The sequence below is a fragment of the Bufo bufo genome, chromosome 4, assembly GCF_905171765.1.
Source record: "Bufo bufo chromosome 4, aBufBuf1.1, whole genome shotgun sequence".
NCBI classification, from domain to species: Eukaryota; Metazoa; Chordata; class Amphibia; order Anura; family Bufonidae; genus Bufo; species Bufo bufo.
Genome location: NC_053392.1, coordinates 306299649 through 306313692, shown reverse-complemented (window position 1 = coordinate 306313692; position 14044 = coordinate 306299649). Strand labels below are relative to the sequence as shown.

The 14044-nt window shown below is 49.1% G+C and overlaps 1 protein-coding gene across 1 annotated transcript in view; it reads right to left on the bottom strand.

Moving 5' to 3' along the window:
• The window catches only part of LOC120998183 (peptidase M20 domain-containing protein 2-like), a 111065-nt gene extending 106778 nt beyond the window's left edge, over positions 1-4287 (bottom strand). Inside the window, exon 1 of the mRNA XM_040428755.1 lies at positions 3793-4287. Coding sequence (XP_040284689.1) covers positions 3793-4179 — 387 coding nt within the window. The 5' untranslated portion in view covers positions 4180-4287. The remainder of the gene's footprint in view (positions 1-3792) is intronic.
• Between the last annotated feature and the right edge of the window lie 9757 nt (positions 4288-14044).

Here is a 14044-nt window from a genome sequence, read left to right as displayed (position 1 = left end):
GTGTAACTATAGGACAGTTCTGTAAAAAGCAGCCTGTTACTCTGGTGTAACTATAGGACAGTGCTGTAGAAAGCAGTTTGTTACTCTGGTGTAGCTATAGGACAGTGCTGTAGAAATCAGCCTGTTACTCTGGTCTAACTATAGGACAGTGCTGTAGAAAGCAGTTTGTTACTCTGGTGTAACTATAGGACAGTGCTGTAGAAAGCAGCCTGTTACTCTGGTGTAACTATAGGACAGTGCTGTAGAAAGCAGTTTGTTACTCTGGTGTAGCTATAGGACAGTGCTGTAGAAAGCAGCCTGTTACTCTGGTGTAACTATAGGACAGTGCTGTAGAAAGCAGCCTGTTACTCTGGTTTTTCCACACTATTACACTCTGTGCCCCCTGTAGCTATAGAACAGTGCTGTAGAAAGCAGCCTGTTAGGCCTCTTTCACACGACCGTTGTGTGCACCCGTGGCCGTTGTGCCGTTTTCCGTTTTTTTTCGCGGACCCCATGACTTTCAATGGGTCCGTGGAAAAAACGGAAAATGCACCGTTTTGCAGCCGCATCCGAGATCCGTGTTTCCTGGCCGTGAAAAAAATATGACCTGTCCTATTTTTTTCACGGCCAACGGTTCACGGACCCATTCAAGTCAATGGGTCCGTGAAAGAACACGGATGCACACAAGATTGGCATCCGTGTCCGTGATCCGTGGCCGTAGGTTAGTTTTTATACAGACGGATCCGAAGATCCGTCTGCATAAAAGCTTTTTCATAGCTGAGTTTTCACTTCGTGAAAACTCAGAACCGACAGTATATTCTAACACAGAAGCGTTCCCATGGTGATGGGGACGCTTCTAGTTAGAATACACTACAAACTGTGTACAAGACTGCCCCCTGCTGCCTGGCAGCACCCTATCTCTTACAGGGGGCCGTGATCAGCACAATTAACCCCTTCAGGTGCGGCACCTGAATGGGTTAATTGTACTCTCATATCCCCTGTAAGAGATCAGGGCTGCCAGGCAGCAGGGGGCAGACCCTCCCCCCCTCCCCAGTTTGAATATCATTGGTGGCCAGTGCGGCCCCCCCCCCTCTATTGTAATTATTCGTTGGTGGCACAGTGTGCGCCCCCCCCCTCCCTCTATTGTAATAATTCGTTGGTGGCACAGTGTGCGCCCCCCCCCCTCTCTCCCTCTATTGTAATAAATCGTTGGTGGCACAGTGTGCGCCCCCCCCCCTCTCTCCCTCTATTGTAATAATTCGTTGGTGGCACAGTGTGCGCCCCCCATCGGCCCCCCCTCCCTCTATAGCATTAACAACATTGGTGGCCAGTGTGCGGCCTCCCATCTCCCCCCCCCCCCCCATCATTGGTGGCAGCGGAGTTCCGATCGGAGTCCCAGTTTAATCGCTGGGGCTCCGATCGGTAACCATGGCAACCAGGACTGTTGCCATGGTTACTTAGCAATAGTACAATAGTAGAAGATTCATACTTACCTGCTGCTGGCTGCTGCTGCGATGTTCGTGTCCGGCCGGGAGCTCCACCTACTGGTAAGTGACAGGGTCTGTGCGGCGCATTGCTAAATGAACTGTCACTTACCAGTAGGAGGAGCTCCCGGCCGGACACGCACATCGCAGCTCCCAGGTAAGTATTAATCTTTTACTATTGTACTATTGCTAGAACTCCGCTGCCACCAATGATGAAGGGGAGGGGGGGGGGAGATGGGAGGCCGCACACTGGCCACCAATGTTGTTAATGCTATAGAGGGAGGGGGGGCCGATGGGGGGCGCACACTGTGCCACCAACGATTTATTACAATAGAGGGAGGAAGGGGGGGGGGGCGGGGTGGCGCACACTGTGCCACCAACGAATTATTACAATAGAGGGAGGAAGGGAGGGGGCCGCACTGGCCACCAATGATATTCAAACTGGGGAGGGGGGGGTCTGCCCCCTGCTGCCTGGCAGCCCTGATCTCTTACAGGGGTATATGATAGTACAATTAACCCCTTCAGGTGCGGCACCTGAGGGGTTAATTGTGCTGATCACGGCCCCCTGTAAGAGATCGGATACTGCTAGGCAGCAGGGGGCAGTCATGTAAACAGTTTGTAGTATATTCTAACTAGAAGCGTCCCCATCACCATGGGAACGCCTCTGTGTTAGAATATACTGTCGGAAATGAGGTTTCACGATCTAACTCATATCCGACAGTATATTCTAACATAGAGGCGTTCCCATGGTGATGGGGACGCTTCAAGTTAAAATATACCATCGGATTGGAGAAAACTCCGATCCGATGGTATAAAAGGGACTCCAGACTTTACATTGAAAGTCAATGGGGACGGATCCGTTTGAAATGGCACCATATTGTGTCAACGTCAAACGGATCCGTCCCCATTGACTTGCATTGTAATTCAGGACGGATCCGTTTGGCTCCGCACGGCCAGGCGGACACCAAAACGACTTTTTTTTCATGTCCGTGGATCCTCCAAAAATCAAGGAAGACCCACGGACGAAAAAACGGTCACGGATCACGGAAAAACGGGACCCCGTTTTGCGGACCGTGAAAATATACTGTCGTGTGCAATAAGCCTTACTCTGGTTTTTCCACACTATTACACTCTGTGCCCCCTGTAGCTATAGGACAGTGCTGTAGAAAGCAGACTGTTACTCTGGTTTTTCCACACTATTAAACTGTGTGCCCCCTGTAGCTATAGGACAGTGCTGTAGAAAGCAGCCTGTTACTCTGGTGTAGCTATAGGACAGTTCTGTAGAAAGCAGCCTGTTACTCTGGTGTAACTATAGGACAGTTCTGTAGAAAGCAGCCTGTTACTCTGGTGTAACTATAGGACAGTGCTGTAGAAAGCAGTTTGTTACTCTGGTGTAACTATAGGACAGTTCTGTAAAAAGCAGCCTGTTACTCTGGTGTAACTATAGGACAGTGCTGTAGAAAGCAGTTTGTTACTCTGGTGTAGCTATAGGACAGTGCTGTAGAAAGCAGCCTGTTACTCTGGTGTAACTATAGGACAGTGCTGTAGAAAGCAGCCTGTTACTCTGGTGTAACTATAGGACAGTGCTGTAGAAAGCAGTTTGTTACTCTGGTGTAGCTATAGGACAGTGCTGTAGAAAGCAGCCTGTTACTCTGGTTTTTCCACAATATTACACTGTGTGCCCCCCTGTAACTATAGGACAGTGCTGTAAAAAGCAGCCTGTTACTCTAGTGTAACTATAGGACAGTGCTGTAGAAAGCAGTTTGTTACTCTGGTGTAGCTATAGGACAACAGTGCTGTAGAAAGCAGCCTGTTACTCTGGTGTAACTATAGGACAGTGCTGTAGAAAGCAGCCTGTTACTCTGGTGTAACTATAGGACAGTGCTGTAGAAAGCAGCCTGTTACTCTGGTGTAACTATAGAACAGTGCTGTAGAAAGCAGCCTGTTACTCTGGTGTAACTATAGGACAGTGCTGTAGAAAGCAGCCTGTTACTCTGGTGTAACTATAGGACAGTGCTGTAGAAAGCAGACTGTTACTCTGGTTTTTCCACACTATTACACTCTGTGCCCCCTGTAGCTATAGGACAGTGCTGTAGAAAGCAGCTATAGTTGACTTCATTACTGTTCAGACCTTGTTACTTTGTGCTGGGATTAATCTGGTGGTGTCAGAGATTTACCTCCTCTGCCCAGGCTCCAGGAAGTGTTCCCCTCCCCCAATATTGGGAAACGTGCATACAATCTGAGAGATTCGGCATTAAACAAAGACATATGTATTCTTACAAGTCTACAACTGTACTAAACTATGTATATGTAACATCAGACCCTTTACCTGGACCTGCCGTGGTGGTTGCACACTCTCCAAAGCTCCTCTCAGTCCAAGTGCAGCAGCAGCCCCGACTTCAGCAATCAGGTTGTGCCCACAGGCATGCCCTATCCCAGGCAGAGCATCATACTCGCACAGGAAGCCTACATGCAGACAAGGGCTGTTAGTGGCTTCAGAGGTCCACTGTGCTCGAAAGGCAGTATCCAAATGGTAGTGGGCTTGTACCTCCCATGCCCGGCTGGAGAAGAAGCTTGTAAGGAGTTGATGAGCTGTGTGTTCCTTATAAGCCAGCTCTGGGGTCTTCCATATGTCCTGGCTCAGGGCATGTAATTTCTCTGACTCTTGCTCTATCACATCGCATACTTGCTGCTTGCACTGCTTTAGAAGAGCCATCTCAGATCTATCTCTGCCTCTCGTACACTGCTCTCTGTCACAAACGTTAGCTCTGTTGTAAGATAATGATGAGGACTGCCTGAGGGTGACAGCTTTCTACAGCTACAGTGAACCTGAAAGCTGTCTCTGTGACAAAGCATGCAGAATATTACACTCTGTGCCCCCTGTAGCTATAGGACAGTGCTGTAGAAAGCAGCCTGTTACTCTGGTTTTTCCACATTATTACACTGTGTGCCCCCTGTAGCTATAGGACAGTGCTGTAGAAAGCAGCCTGTTACTCTGGTTTTTCCACATTATTACACTGTGTGCCCCCTGTAGCTATAGGACAGTGCTGTAGAAAGCAGCTTGTTACTCTGGTTTTTCCACATTATTACACTGTGTGCCCCCTGTAGCTATAGGACAGTGCTGTAGAAAGCAGCCTGTTACTCTGGTTTTTCCACACTATTACACTCTGTGCCCCCTGTAGCTGTAGGACAGTGCTGTAGAAAGCAGCCTGTTACTCTGGTGTAACTATAGGACAGTGCTGTAGAAAGCAGCCTGTTACTCTGGTGTAACTATAGGACAGTGCTGTAGAAAGCAGCCTGTTACTCTGGTGTAACTATAGGACAGTGCTGTAGAAAGCAGCCTGTTACTCTGGTGTAACTATAGGACAGTGCTGTAGAAAGCAGCCTGTTACTCTGGTGTAGCTATAGGACAGTGCTGTAGAAAGCAGCCTGTTACTCTGGTGTAACTATAGGACAGTGCTGTAGAAAGCAGCCTGTTACTCCGGGGTAACTATAGGACAGTGCTGTAGAAAGCAGCCTGTTACTCTGGTGTAACTATAGGACAGTGCTGTAGAAAGCAGCCTGTTACTCTGGTGTAGCTATAGGACAGTGCTGTAGAAAGCAGCCTGTTACTCTGGTTTTCCCACACTATTACACTGTGTGCCCCCTGTAGCTATAGGACAGTGCTGTAGAAAGCAGCTATAGTTGACTTCATTACTGTTCAGACCTTGTTACTTTGTGCTGGGATTAATCTGGTGGTGTCAGAGATTTACCTCCTCTGCCCGGGCTCCAGGAAGTGTTCCCCTCCCCCAATATTGGGAAACGTGCATACAATCTGAGAGAGTAGGCATTAAACAAAGACATATGTATTCTTACAAGTCTACAACTGTACTAAACTATGTATATGTAACATCAGACCCTTTACCTGGACCTGCTGTGGTGGTTGCACACTCTCCAAAGCTCCTCTCAGTCCAAGTGCAGCAGCAGCCCCGACTTCAGCAATCAGGTTGTGCCCACAGGCATGCCCTATCCCAGGCAGAGCATCATACTCGCACAGGAAGCCTACATGCAGACAAGGGCTGTTAGTGGCTTCAGAGGTCCACTGTGCTCGAAAGGCAGTATCCAAATGGTATTGGGCTTGTACCTCCCATGCCCGGCTGGAGAAGAAGCTTGTAAGGAGTTGATGAGCTGTGTGTTCCTTATAAGCCAGCTCTGGGGTCTTCCATATGTCCTGGCTCAGGGCATGTAATTTCTCTGACTCTTGCTCTATCACATCGCATACTTGCTGCTTGCACTGCTTTAGAAGAGCCATCTCAGATCTATCTCTGCCTCTCGTACACTGCTCTCTGTCACAAACGTTAGCTCTGTTGTAAGATAATGATGAGGACTGCCTGAGGGTGACAGCTTTCTACAGCTACAGTGAACCTGAAAGCTGTCTCTGTGACAAAGCATGCAGAATATTACACTCTGTGCCCCCTGTAGCTATAGGACAGTGCTGTAGAAAGCAGCCTGTTACTCTGGTTTTTCCACATTATTACACTGTGTGCCCCCTGTAGCTATAGGACAGTGCTGTAGAAAGCAGCTTGTTACTCTGGGTTTCCCACATTATTACACTGTGTGCCCCCTGTAGCTATAGGACAGTGCTGTAGAAAGCAGCCTGTTACTCTGGTTTTTCCACATTATTACACTGTGTGCCCCCTGTAGCTATAGGACAGTGCTGTAGAAAGCAGCCTGTTACTCTGGTTTTTCCACACTATTACACTCTGTGCCCCCTGTAGCTATAGGACAGTGCTGTAGAAAGCAGCCTGTTACTCTGGTTTTTCCACACTATTACACTCTGTGCCCCCTGTAGCTGTAGGACAGTGCTGTAGAAAGCAGCCTGTTACTCTGGTGTAACTATAGGACAGTGCTGTAGAAAGCAGCCTGTTACTCTGGTGTAACTATAGGACAGTGCTGTAGAAAGCAGCCTGTTACTCTGGTGTAGCTATAGGACAGTGCTGTAGAAAGCAGCTATAGTTGACTTCATTACTGTTCAGACCTTGTTACTTTGTGCTGGGATTAATCTGGTGGTGTCAGAGATTTACCTCCTCTGCCCGGGCTCCAGGAAGTGTTCCCCTCCCCCAATATTGGGAAACGTGCATACAATCTGAGAGATTCGGCATTAAACAAAGACATATGTATTCTTACAAGTCTACAACTGTACTAAACTATGTATATGTAACCAGTGCTTTAAGTGGGCCAAAAGAGGTGCCGGTACTCTATTAGGCGCCGGTGCTCCCCCCCCCTGCACATCAGACCCCCCCATCACACACATATATATTAGTTCCTCTATGTACCAGTACAGTACCCCCCCCCACCACCGCACATTCGTTCCTCTCTGTACCAGTACCCCCCTGCACATCAGACCCCCCCCCCACTCATCACACACACACACATTAATTCCTCTCTGTACCAGTACCCCCCTGCCAGGGGGGTACTGGTACAGAGAGGAATTAATGTGTGTGTGTGTGTGATGAGGGGGGGGTCTGATGTGCAGGGGGGTACTGGTTCAGAGAGGAACGAATGTGCGGTGGTGGGGGGGGGGGGTACTGGTACATAGAGGAACTAATATATATGTGTGTGATGGGGGGTCTGATGTGCAGAGGGGTACTGGTACAGAGAGGCACTAATGTGTGGTGGTGGTGGGGGGGGGGGGGTACTGGTAAAGAGAGGAACTAATGTGTGTGATGAGGGGGGGGGGTCTGATGTGCAGGGGGGTACTGGTACAGAGAGGAACGAATGTGCGGTGGTGGGGGGGGGGGTCCTGGTACATAGAGGAACTAATATATATGTGTGTGATGGGGGGGTCTGATGTGCAGAGGGGTACTGGTACAGAGAGGCACTAATGTGTGGTGGTGGTGGGGGGGGGGGGGGACTGGTAAAGAGAGGAACTAATGTGTGTGATGAGGGGGGGGGGGTCTGATGTGCAGGGGGGTACTGGTACAGAGAGGAACGAATGTGGGGTGGTGGGGGGGGGGGGGGTCCTGGTACATAGAGGAACTAATATATATGTGTGTGATGGGGGGGTCTGATGTGCAGGGGCCCCCTACACATCAGACCCACCCATCAGACACATATATATTAGTTCCTCTATGTACCAGTACCCCCCCCACCACCACCACCGCACATTCGTTCCTCTCTGTACCAGTACCCCCCTGCACATCAGACCCCCCCCCCCCCCCCCTCATCACACACATTAATTCCTCTCTGTACCAGTACCCCCCTGCCAGGGGGGGGGGGGGGGGTACTGGTACAGAGAGGAACTAATGTGTGTGGGGGGAGGGGGGGTGCCTGTCACTCACCAGTACTCTTCAGAAGTTGGATTCCAAAGCAAAGTCGATGTTCTTTGCTGCACCGTCCGACTCCTGACTCCAAGGAGGACCAGTCACTGGTCGCCGCACTGATCGCTCCTCAGTCACAGGCGCGCGGGAAGGAGTTGACGTCACCTAACGTGAGGTCAACTCCCTGCCTGCGCCAGCCTGAGCCGTACTCTGCAACGACCCGCCCCCCTCCACTAGCTGCCCAGCCAACGACATTAGGGAGGAGATACTGCCAGCTCTCCGCTGCGCTCCGGTACCGGAAACCCACGTACTGGGCGCACGGAGAGGTGCTGGTACTCTCCAGGGCAATTTTTGGAAGTGGCGGTACTGAGTACCGCCGCGTTCCGGCCCACTTCAAGCACTGTATGTAACATCAGACCCTTTACCTGGACCTGCCGTGGTGGTTGCACACTCTCCAAAGCTCCTCTCAGTCCAAGTGCAGCAGCAGCCCCGACTTCAGCAATCAGGTTGTGCCCACAGGCATGCCCTATCCCAGGCAGAGCATCATACTCGCACAGGAAGCCTACATGCAGACAAGGGCTGTCAGTGGCTTCAGAGGTCCACTGTGCTCGAAAGGCAGTATCCAAATGGTATTGGGCTTGTACCTCCCATGCCCGGCTGGAGAAGAAGCTTGTGAGGAGTTGATGAGCTGTGTGTTCCTTATAAGCCAGCTCTGGGGTCTTCCATATGTCCTGGCTCAGGGCATGTAATTTCTCTGACTCTTGCTCTATCACATCGCATACTTGCTGCTTGCACTGCTTTAGAAGAGCCATCTCAGATCTATCTCTGCCTCTCGTACACTGCTCTCTGTCACAAACGTTAGTTCTGCTGTAAGATAATGATGAGGACTGCCTGAGGGTGACAGCTTTCTACAGCTACAGTGAACCTGAAAGCTGTCTCTGTGACAAAGCATGCAGAATTTTACAACCGCTTCCTTCTGGGAACTGTAGTCAGTCAGGAGAACACTATGCTTGGCATTACCATCCCATGGACTTCAATTCCCAGAATTACCCAGGAGGTTATTGATCTGCTCCCTCTAGGGATCATTCTTGGAACACATACCACCGCTGCTATTTTTAATACCTAGTGATTATGTATTTTATTTTTATTATGTTTACAGTAGTAGTAGCTGCACAGATGACTAGAATGATGAATGAAAATGGATAGTTGGAATAGAGACTATTTAGGCTACTTTCACACTAGCGTTCGGGTGTCCGCTCGTGCGCACCGTTTGAAGGGGCTCACGAGCGGCCCCGAACGCATCCGTCTGGCCCCAATGCATTCTCAGTGGAGGCGGATCCACTGAGAATGCATCCGCCTGCCAGCGTTCAGCCTCCGCTCCGCTCAGTGAGCGGACACCTGAACGCTGCTTGCAGCGTTCGGGTGTCCGCCTGGCCGTGCGGAGGCGAGCGGATCCGTCCAGACTTACAATGTAAGTCAATGGGGGCGGATCCGCTTGAAGATGACACCATATGGCTCAATCTTCAAGCGGATCCGTTCCCCATTGACTTTCAATGTAAAGTCTGAACGGATCCGCTCAGACAACTTTCACACTTAGAAAATTTTCTAAGTTTTAATGCAGACGCATCCGTTCTGAACGGATGCGAACGTCTGCATTATCGGAGCGGATCCGTCTGATGAAACATCAGACGGATCCGCTCCGAACGCTAGTGTGAAAGTAGCCTTACTGTAACCTCTATTGACATGTCTGTGATAAAGGATAGATATTGCTTAATAATATCAATAATTGTCAGGGCTGCCATCAGAAATTTTGGGGCCCCTTACACAGCTCAAGGCCTAAACTCCCCCCCCCCCCCCCCCCTCCGTGGCCCGCTTCTACTCCGCCCCTTTAGAATCCATCCTGACTCCGCCTCCACCCCTCAAGGACCCACCCCCAATTTCATTATTTTTTTTACAACTACAAAGACAGTAAAAAGTGATAATCAGTGATTTCAGTAAGGAATTCATTTTCACCATTTAATCATACTACATTTACATTTATTTATTTTCCAAAAAGCATCATACATAACTAAAAAAAAAAACATTTTTTACTGTTCCTTTAAGTAAAAGACAGAATATAATAAAAGTCAAAAACAGACATTAAACTGCATTTATAATAAAGCAATTTATTTACAAAAGAAGCTAGGGAACCTGTCACCGGGATTTTGGGTATAGAGCTGAGGACATTGGTTGCTAGATGGCCGCTAGCACATCCGCAATACCCAGTCCCCATAGCTCTGTGTGCTTTTATTGTGGTAAAAAAACGATTTGATACATATGCAAATTAACATAAAAGAGTCATATCTTACTTGTGTGACTTGAGAAGAGTCATATTTTCAAACTCTGACTCATCTCAGGTTAATTTGCATATGTATCAAATCGGTTTTTATACACAATAAAAGCACACAGAGCTATGGGGACTGGGTATTGTGAATGTGCTAGTGGCCATCTAGCAACCCATGTCCTCAGCTCTATACCCAAAATCCAGGTGACAGGTTCCCTTTAAGTCGTCTGCTGTGCCGTCCTCTGCTTGCTTTTGCGGGTTCTTTCCCCTCTTTTCTCTCTCTTCCTCAGTGCACAGGCGCACTGTTATGGGGGATCTGTGGATGACACAGTGTTATGGGGGGATCTGTGGATGACGTACTGTTATGGGGGGATCTGTGGATGACACACACTGTTATGGAGGATCTGTGGATGACACTGTTATGGGCATCTGTGGATGACACTGTTATGGGCATCTGTGGATGACACTGTTATTGGGGGATCTGTGGATGACACTGTTATGAGGAATCGGTGGATGACACTGTTATGGGCCTCTGTGGATTACACTGTTATGGGGGGATCTGTGGATGACACTGTTATGAGGGATCTGTGGATGACACTGTTATGAGGGATCTGTGGATGACACTGTTATGGGGAGATCTGTGGATGACACTGTTATGGGGGATCTGTGGATGACACAGTGTTATGGGGGATCTGTGGATGACACAGTGTTATGGGGGGATCTGTTAATGACGTACTGTTATGGGGGGATCTGTGGATGACACTGTTATGGAGGATCTGTGGATGACATTGTTATTGGGGGATCTGTGGATGACACTGTTATGAGGGATCTGTGGATGACACTGTTATGAGGGATCTGTGGATGACACTGTTATTGGGGGATCTGTGGCTGACACTGTTATGAGGGATCTGTGGATGACACTGTTATGGGCCTCTGTGGATGACACTGTTATGGGGGGATCTGTGGATGACACTGTTATGGGGGGATCTGTGGATGACACTGTTATGGGCCTCTGTGGATGACACTGTTATGGGGGGATCTGTGGATGACACTGTTATGGGGGATCTGTGGATGACACTGTTATGGGGGATCTGTGAATGACACTGTTATGGGGCAACTGTGGATGACACTGTTATGGGGCAACTGTGGATGACACTGTTATGGGCATCTGTGGATGACACTGTTATGGGCACTGTATCCCACTCCCCCCCCCAGTCCTGCCAGACAACTTCACAATGCAATTAATAGCAGTAGACCCCCCCCCCCCCCCCCCCCTTCACAATGTTAAATGCACAGGCACAGCACTCTACTCAGTCAGTAGCACATGGTACCACGCCAGCGCCAGACAGTGCAAACTGCAATCAGGCTGTCTGCTTATAGATAAATTGTATGAATATATATAATATAATCTTATGATGATGTTGTCTGGCAGGACTGGGGGGGGGGGGGGGGGGGGGAATAGGAGATCGCTTTGCACCCTAGTTTACCAGTTCTCCTTCCTTGGGTCATATTTAGCAGGTGCTAACTACCTCATTCCAGGAACATGTCCTTCAGATTATTACATTCAAAACCTTTTCTGCCTCCAATATATCAACTTCAAAAGCTGACTCTTCCGTTGTTGCCTTATGGTTGGATTTCCAAGTTCAGTTAGTTTCTGTGCAGTTTTTGAGGCCAAAGCTAGGAGTAGATAATGAATGTAGGACATGGATGAAAGAGTCTTCTTTTTGAACACATGTCTGCCTTTGGCTTTAGAAACTGCATAAACAACCTGAACATGGAAAACCAGCCTTAGGGTGTCCATATATGTTACGACCTGGCCACTGGATCTGCATGCGGATTATCGTTAATTGCCGGACAGCATTTGTACTTTCCATTTAAACAACGGGATGTACAGTTACAGTCTGCAATATAGCTGTACTCCACAGGCAGATCCCGCAGCTGGTCCGCCCTGTACACAGGCACCGTATATCTCCCACCCCTTGGTGATATCCATTACTCCTGTCATTGGTATCAATGTTCTAGCTGATTGGTGTATGTCATGGGCGTAGGAAGCGATGGGGACGGGGGGACGGATCCCCCCCAGGAAATAATGCGGGGGGGGGCAGGTATGGTCAAATCCCCCCCCAGCGGCAGCGGGGCAATGTGTGCGACGGGGCAGGCACTGAGATGAGCGCTTCCATTGTGGAAGCGAAGCGCTCATCTCCATAGTGATCTGTTTGTATCGCCGTCCTCGGGACAGCGATACAAACAGAAGGCTGTGCGGAGGAGCAGGGCAGGGAGGTGTGTCCCTTTCCTGTTCCTCTGATAGGCTGCCGGCACTACTAGGCTGGCAGCCTATCAGAGGCCGGCGTAGGCGGCGCAATGACGTCATTGCGCCGCCTGAGCCGTACAGCGCTGGAGTCGGAACACAGGCCGGAAGAGGCAAGAGGTAAGGAAGAGGTAAGTATAAGTGTTAATTTTTTAAAAAATATATACAATACTTAGTTTTACTGGCACATAATTGGGGGGGGGGCTGTTATTACTGGCACATGATTGCGGGGGGGGCCTGTTATTACTGGCACATAATGGGGGGGCCCTGGTATTACTGCCACATTATGGGGGGGGGCCCTGTTATTACTGGCACATGATTGGGGGGGGCTGTTATTACTGGCACATGATTGGGAGGGGGGGGGGCCTGTTATTACTGGCACATAATGGGGGGGGCCTGTTATTACTGGCACATAATGGGGGCGGCGGGGGGCCCATTTATTACTGGCACATGATTGGGGGGCTGTTATTATTGGCTGATGGGAGGCGCTGGGGGGCTGATGAGAGGCACTGGGGGGCTGATGAGAGGCACTGGGGCTCTGCTGGAGAGGCACTGGGGGCTGCTATGAGGCATGGGGCTATTATCTGAGGTCTGATTGTGGGTCATTCATATTGGGGTCTGAGCTGAGGTGTGATCTGAGGTCTTATTTACATTGGGGATCTTATTAGGGCTGTTAGCTGAGGTCTGATTAACATTGGGGGTCTGATTGGTGGTCTGACCTGAGATGTAATGAAAAATATTTTTTTCTTAGTGTGCCCACTTCCAGCCTGGAGCCCAGCTGCCCAGAGCACTGATCCGGAGCAGCTTGGAGAAAAAGGCCTCACTCTCCCACATCCTTCTGCCCGGCAAAGCCAGCCAGCACCCCTGAGGCCAAGCCAGCCAGCACCCCTGAGTCTTCAGAACTGTAAGTAAATTATATATAAGGGGAGATTGTTTCGGCGGGGGGAAGGGGGGGGGGGGGTGCCAGAGAAAGTACCCGGAATAACTGAAATATATGCCAAACGTTTGGTTAATTTCTGTGACCTGATAAACAAAGAACTGTTCATTTTGCATATTTTTTTGTTGTGAGATTTTTCACACACACACACACACACACACACACACACTTAAAATTTTACGATATAAACAACTCGCAGTTTACTGAATAAGAATATACCCGGCGAGCAAAAATGCTGTCCCCCGCAGATTTTTGGGGGTTCCTACACCCATGGTGTATGTCCCTCTGGAAACCCTATTTTAGTGATTGTAGTAGGAATGGCACCAACTATGGACCAACATGGACAGTACAACATGGACAGTACAGCATAATATGGTTCTGTATTAGGGCACAAGGCAAAGTCCTAATTAGATAAGTAAATACTTTTCATTCTTATATTTGCCTTGCTCCTGGAATATATCAGAATGGCTGTCCATTTATATTATTTCTAGAAAGCACTACTCTTCATCCATGTTTGGTTATGTGCTTGCACTTGACTAACCCTGACAGAGGAAAATTTCACCTGTGCTGGTCTAAGCTTGTCCTTTTCCCTCCCAACTTTTTTTTACTGCCTTTTCATTCCTGGTTAGATTGTGTTACCTTGGGATATGATAGTTACACTGCGCATCTGAATCTGAATAAGTAAATATCCAGTCTGGGATAATCCAGAAAACG